At 39.3% G+C, this 7,447-nt stretch overlaps 1 protein-coding gene and 1 long non-coding RNA gene across 2 annotated transcripts in view; both read left to right on the plus strand.

Annotated features, from left to right (window-relative positions):
- TERF1 (telomeric repeat binding factor 1) overlaps nucleotides 1-3,020 on the plus strand; it is a 33,799-nt gene extending 30,779 nt beyond the window's left edge. The window contains exon 9 of the mRNA XM_026455046.1: nucleotides 1,223-3,020. Coding sequence (XP_026310831.1) covers nucleotides 1,223-1,399 — 177 coding nt within the window. The 3' untranslated portion in view covers nucleotides 1,400-3,020. The remainder of the gene's footprint in view (nucleotides 1-1,222) is intronic.
- A 1,379-nt stretch (nucleotides 3,021-4,399) lies between these two features.
- Nucleotides 4,400-7,447, plus strand: LOC111520937. The gene is made up of 2 exons (XR_002724807.2): nucleotides 4,400-6,625; nucleotides 6,837-7,447. It is a non-coding gene; the product is annotated as an uncharacterized LOC111520937 (long non-coding RNA).

The following is a 7,447-nucleotide window of genomic DNA, read 5'->3' on the forward strand; positions in this document are numbered from 1 at the left end:
CAGCCCCCTTGCCACGATCATTCTACTTTCTGTTTATGAGTTGGACTATTCTAGCCACCTCTTATCAGAAGTAGCATAGTATTTGTCTTTTTCTGTCTAACTTAATGTCCTCAAGGTTTATCCATGTTCTAGAATGCGTCGGAACTTCTTTTGAAGGCTGAATTATATAAACATGTAATATAATATAATTTTGTTTATCCATTTATCAGTTGATGGACAGTTGGGTTGCTTCCACATTTTAACTATTGTGAATAATGCTGCTATGAACATGGATGTACCAAATACATTTTCAAGTCCCTGCTCTCGACTGTTTTAGATATATACCCAGAGTGGAATTGCTGGATCATATGGTAGTCCTTTTAAAAATTTTTTGGGTAACTGCCATACTGTTTTCCATAGTGGTGCTATAATTTTACTTTCCCACCACCAGTGCACATAGGTTCCAATTTATCCATATCCTCACCAACACTTACCAGCCATCTGAATGGGTAGGGGTTGATGAACAGGGTTTTTAAGGAAAATGTGAAGTGCTGGAGAATTTCTTGTAATCTAGACACAGTAAATAATCACGCAGATGGTCATATTGCTCTTTCAGCATGCCAACAGAAGGAATAATTAGTTGGTTCCCTGTAGCAAATGCCAAGTATCAGTAATTTTTCTGTGTGTAGTATTAAATTTGATTTTTTAAAATGTTTAGGAATTTTCTCTCAGCATAAAATTAAATGTTCCTAATTAGTTTATGTTAGTTGTGTTTTTGAAAGTCTATTTTAGACAAGATTTGAGTTTTATATGGGTGTGTAATACTTCCCCTAACATAGGCAGAACAGGGTTTTCACTGAGTTCATTAGTGAAGTACTAAACATTCACAAAGCCTATTTGGAGATTTGGAGGATAATAAATCCAACTATTAACAATTGTAGAAGATCATTTTAAGAGACAATGTGGGCTTAAAGTCAAATTGAGTTGACGTGTAGCGCTGTCACTTTCTAGCTATCTGATCTTGGACAGCTGAGCTTACATAAAATGAATGGTAATAATAATGACCCCTAAAAATGTTATGATAAATGTAAAATCTTATAAAAAGTCTAAGAAATGTTTAGAGAAATCGTCCATCTTTAAGAAACTAAGCATTATTTTGATTTTTTTAAACTGGCATTTATAGTAGGTATTTTCTTTTTGAATAATTGTTTCTGTAAATAACTGTTTTACTTTTTATCAAAAGGCATGGCTTTGGGAAGAAGACAAGAATTTGAGATCTGGCGTGAGGAAATATGGAGAGGGAAACTGGTCTAAAATACTACTGCATTATAAATTCAACAACCGGACAAGTGTCATGTTAAAAGATAGATGGAGGACCATGAAGAAACTAAAACTGATTTGCTCAGATAGCGAAGACTGATTGTGTTTGTAAAAGCTTGATGAAAGAACAGCTAAGTATTTTGATCCCTGCATTTTGTTTGAAACTTGCGTCATTTATGTATTTTAAAACTTTTGTTTAAAGCATTACAGTATTTTTATGTGACCATCAATTATCATGAGGGTTTGTGCTATAAGAGTTAAAGCATATGCTATCATTGTATTCTTTAAGAACCTTATTTTGATAAAATGTAAATTTGTTGAACTCTGCCACATTTAGTATCTCCACCCCCAAATCCTGTTCCAATGAAAAAACTAAAACATGATCCAAAAAAAAAAAAATTTCAGTTAACCTATTTTGTGTCTCTAGGCTGACTTCAACCCGGTAACATAACCCATTAAAATGAATTTTCTTTTTTTTTTTTTTTAAGACAGAGTCTCTGTTGCCCAGGCTGGAGTGCAGTGGCGCAATTTCAGCTCACTGCAACCTCTGCCTCCCAGATTCAAATGATTCTCCTGCCTCAGCCTCCTGAGTAGCTGGGATTACAGGCACACACCACCACGCCCAGCTAATTTTTGTATTTTTAGTAGAGACAGGGTTTCACCATGCTAGTCAGGATGGTCTTGAACTCCTGACTTCATGATCCGCTCACCTCAGCCTCCCAAAGTGCTGAGATTACAGACGTGAGCCACTGTGTCCTGCCTAAAATGAACTTTTCTAGATGATTGAACAACAATAGTCCTTTGATATGAGATAACGACTTGGTTTATGGCCTTAATATACTACTTAATTACTTAAGATGTTTATTAATAGAATGATAAATGTACAAAGTAACCTGTAAGCATGACATACTTTTGCTTTCAGTAGTTTCATGTAAATAAAAAAACTTGAAAATAGTAATACCTGAGGACCCATGGGAACAATAGACACTGGGGAGGTAGGGTGGGGAGTGGGAGGAAAAGCTGAAAAACTACCTGCTGGGTACTCTGCTCACTACCTGGGTGACAGGATCATCTGTACACCAAACCTCAGCATTACACAGTATACCCAGCTAACAAACCTGCCCATGTGTTCCCTGAATCTAAAAGAAAAATCGAAATGATTTTTTTAAAAAAGAAAAAGACAATAATATTACCCATGGTACAAAATTTGTACTATTAGCAAGATCATTTTGTGTTGCATTTAGAAACAATTTGACTTTTGCTCCAGTGTTTAAACTTTGACAAAAATGGTTTTGAATAGATCTTTATAACCTAATGCCATAAATACAAGATTCTCTGATACCTTCATTTAATATATCAATATTGGGCCTAAAACAGTATTCCGCAAAGCTTAAATTGGTATTAACTATGATCATCTTGATGTCTATGATAGATAATAAACAGTGTCATATATACCTAACTAAGCAATTTTAGTTTTTCACCATTTTATTCTTTAAAAGATGTAGACTAACAGAATTATTTAGCATTTTGAGTTATGTGCTTTATTTAGCAAATGAGTAAAAATATTGGAATATTGAAGTATTGGAATTGGAATATTGCATAAAAAATCAAATGGTAGTGTTTCGTAATCTCTATTGTATTTCCTATTAAGGTTTCATATATTACTTTCCCATTGTTCCTGAATTTGTTATCCTATATATAAACAGAAACATGGATGAGTACCATATGCTTCCTGACTCCTTTCTCCTTTATCTTGTTACACCAAGAGATACTGTCACTGTTTACTGGAGACATTTTGTTGATTAGTGCCAAGGCTGGCATCATGAGTCAAAATAGACTTAAGTCAACCTCATTCCAAACACCTACCATAAATCATCAAATCTAAGTTGCCATTAATTGTAAGATGCCCTGTTATTTCACATACAACTAGAAGAGAAGATCGGAATCAATTATAGTATGGTGCTTTCTTATTTTGAATTTTACTTATTAGAAGAGCTAGTTTAGATTTATTTAAACATAAGGTTTTTATCACATAACTTGTGGATACTAAAAAAGAGAAATTATAAGCAAAATAAGTTGGGTAATATATTCCTAAAACCTCTTCTTCTCCACTTTGAATCTTTTTTGAATCCTTGTTTTGTTTTGTTTTGAGACAGGGTCTCACTTAATTGCCCAGCCTGGAGTGCAGTGGCACAATCACAGCTCACTGCAGCCTCTATTTCCTAGGCTCAGGTGATTCTCCTACCTCGGCCTCCCAAGCAGCTGGGACTACAGGCATGTGCCGCCACGCCCAGCTAATTTTTGTATTTCTTTGTAGAAATGGGGCTTCTCTATGTTGCCCAGGTTGGTCACAAACTCCTGGGCTCAACAGATCCGTCCACCTCAACCCGCCAAGGTGCTGGAATCACAGGCATGAGCCCCTGAGCCTGGCCCCTGAATTCTTTTTAGTCAGAATTTTTGTTGAGATAATGTAAATTCCCATGCAATTGTAAGACATAATACAGACATCTCTTGTACACTTGGCCCTGTTTCCCCAAATATTAATATTTTGTAAAACTATAGTGTATCACCACCAGGATATTGATATTGATACAATCCATTCATCTTATTTCCCTAGTTTTGTATTCTGTGTATTTAGATCTAAACAGTATTATCACTTGTGTTCATATATCTACCACCATGAGGATCCCTCACATCGCTCTTTTGTAAGCATACATACCTCTTTCCTGCATCCTTCCCCCAAATCCTGACAGCCACTAACCTATGCTCTATTTATAAAAGTTAATCATTTTAAAATCTTATATAGTGACATCACCAAAAATAGCAAAAGAGGGAGCTCCAAAGATCTGTCCCTCCACTGAAACAACCATTGCTAGCAAAAACTTCAGATCAATTTTTGGATCTCTACTATCTTTTTTTTTTTTTTTTTTTTTTTTGAGGCAGAGTCTTGCTCTGTGGCCCAGGCTGGAGTGCAGTGGCCGGATCTCAGCTCACTGCAAGCTCCACCTCCTGGGTTTAGGCCATTCTCCTGCCTCAGCCTCCCGAGTAGCTGGGACTACAGGCGCCCGCCACCTCGCCCAGCTAGTTTTTTGTATTTTTTTAGTAGAGACGGGGTTTCACAGGGTTAGCCAGGATGGTCTTGATCTCCTGACCTCATGATCCGCCCGTCTCGGCCTCCCAAAGTGCTGGGATTACAGGCTTGAGCCACCGCGCCCGGCCGGATCTCTACTATCTAATAACAGCCAGAGGCATGCTTAATGAAGAGGCTATTTAACTTTGGTAAAAGGGTTTTTGTGGTTTTGCTTACATACCTATCATGCCCTGTCTCTCAGCCAGGCAACAGCTGAGAGGACAGTGGCCTGTGTTCCTAGTGCATCTTGATGGTGCCAGAGCGGGCAATACAGATCTTGCTCTCACAGAAATGTGGGTGTGCTTTGACCTGTCTGGCAGTTCCTGAAGGTTCAGCTCAGAGGTTTGCCTTTGTTTTGCCCCCTCCACACTAGAACAGCCTCACAGTGCTTATCAGAAGCATTACCTGCAGCCATCTGGGGCTGGGGACAGCAAATGGGGCAGGCAGCAAACACCAAAAAGCTCGGGAAGGAAGTAACTGGGAGGAAGATATGTGGGAGAGAGAAGGCTCAGAAGGGCCCTTGTCTGTACTAAGTAGTCTGGAAGGCCACACGCATGCCTAGCACTGGGCACAGTTTTGGAAAAGACCTGAGAGGACTCTAGGCCTTCACCTCTGACTGATCGTTAGGCTCCACAGAAGCAGAAGGTGGAAGCTAAAGCAGAATTTAGGTGGCCTGGCTAAGCGCTGAAGTAATGCCCAAGTCAGAACCAATCTGCAAAGCCTGGGAGAATTATCATTTCTAATGTTTTATTTTATTTTATTTTTTTAAATGCAGACATGGTCTTGCTTTGTTGCCTGGGCTTGTCTTTAACTCCTGGCCTCAAGAAATCCTCCTGCCTCAACCTTTCAAAGTGAAAGAGTACCTTTTGTTCTTTTGAATTCATGACAGTTAAGGAAATTACGTGAAATGCTGTACATATTCTTTGCCATCTTTCACTCAGCATGTTTGTACAATTCAAATTGTAGCTGTAGCCTGTTTATTTTTATTTCTACACTAATCCACTACATGATTCTATCAGTTTACACTGTTGGTGAGCACTTGAAGTAAAAATGAAGACCAAACATGGGAAAAACAGACTTTTTATTCAGAGCTTGCTGTAGCAAAGGAATTAGCCACAATCTCTTGTGTTTGGCAGACTCAAAGGCAGGTAGGTTTATAGTGGGGGGGAAAGGGGCAAGGTTCAGGAATGCTCTGCTTGGAGGGTGTTGGCATGAGGAAGCTGGAGGCTGACTGGCTGGCCGCAGGTGTCTTACAGGATTGTTTTGGGGAACCTATTTGGCTTTCTCTGATTGGTCCCAAGTTGGAAGAGGGAGCAAAATGTTGAGATGATGACAGTAACTAAGTCTTGACCATTCTGAATGGATCGCTGTGGAGATTGTGGTTTGGCTTCCAGGACTGGTTGCTGCAGAAGGTGTGGTGAGAGTTCTATTGTCACAGAAGCTTGTCCATCGTCCGTGTATGTGCCTAGTCTCAGAGTTGTTTCCAGTTTCTGACTGCTAGGCTTTTACATTTCACATGAAGTATGATTTTAGAAATAATATGAACTCTTGCCTGCCAGAACAAGGTCCAGTGAATTTTAAAGGAAGGAAACACAATCTAGAACTCGACAGCAAGGGTCAACTATGAAAAGTTAGGTATGAATATTATAATTCCTAGAGCAAGCATTTTTTCAAAAATATAGACAGCCAATAGAATACTAAATTACTCTATTTGGAATACTAATGAACGAGAAACAAAAAGTAGTGAGACAAAATCACAGGGACAAACAGAAGAAATAAAATGGTACACCTAAATCCAACCACATCAATAGTTATATCAAATGTTAACGGTCTATCTAAGCCAGAAGGCGCATGGCAAACTTTTTCTGTAAAGAGCCAGATATAGGCTTCGCGGACCGTACAGTCTGTGTACTCTGCCTCAAATTAGCCATAGGCAATATATAAATGAGTGAGTATGGCTGTGTTCCAACAAAACTATATTTACAACAACAAACAGGCTGGATTTAGCCACAGGTTATAGTTTCCTGACCTTTGCTGTGGAATTCTAGAGTGTGTTTACTTCCTTTCAAATTCGTTGGACCTTGTTCTGGCAGGCAGTTAAGTTACTTCTGAATCTGGGAACTTCTTTTAATTCTCTTGTTTTTTTTTTTCCAGTTTTGGAAATTTCCAAGTTTGGAACCACTTATAAATTAACAGGTTGGTTTTCCAAGATCAACCTGGTGATGAGAATTTGGGCTTCAGATAGATAGGATAGCTGACTGCCAGTGACCTCTTAGTCCCATTCAATGCTCTCACAGTTCCTCGAGCCTTAAGGGAGGGTTTGAAGTAACTTCTGGTTCAATCTCCCCCTAAGAATATAGTCTTTCAGTGTCCTCATTTAATTATTCCCACCTCAATGTGTCCTTAGGCTTTGACTTCTGGCCCCCTTGCTGAGGAAGAGAAGACAATAATGGAAGAAGTGTAGAAGGACCCCCTTTCCTCCAAGGCTAACAGACCTCTTCAAAGACCTTCCTACCCCTGGACCACAGCCCGCATTGGGGAAGAAACTGCCAGAGGGCACAGGTGGTGCTAACCTGGAACAACAGCCCATTAAAACTGGAGGGTGTGGCCGAGTGGAAAGGTGGAAAGGTGGCCTGAGGGCGCAACTGGAACTCATCCATGTAGCTCCACCCCCACCTCACCCCCAATAATGACAGGACTAGGACTAGAAGGGAATGGTTTTCCTGTCACTTTCACTCCAGAGACCCTCCAAAGCCCTCTGTTGGTAAAGCTTAATGGTCATTGTGTCAACAGATGTTTGGAGTCCAGCCCATGTCCATCTATCACAAAGCAGGGCAAAGAAGGGTGGATTTGGAGCTGAGAGCCATTGTATTGATAACTGGCACATAAAGTGCTTTAATTTTTTTCAACTTACTCCCCCCAACACACACACACACACCCCTTCATATGTCAAAATGACACTAAGTTTTCATTTAAATCTATCATATATTGAAAGAGCAAAAAAAAAAAAAAAAAAAA

The sequence above is a fragment of the Piliocolobus tephrosceles genome, chromosome 7 (assembly GCF_002776525.5).
Source record: "Piliocolobus tephrosceles isolate RC106 chromosome 7, ASM277652v3, whole genome shotgun sequence".
NCBI lineage: Eukaryota > Metazoa > Chordata > Mammalia > Primates > Cercopithecidae > Piliocolobus > Piliocolobus tephrosceles.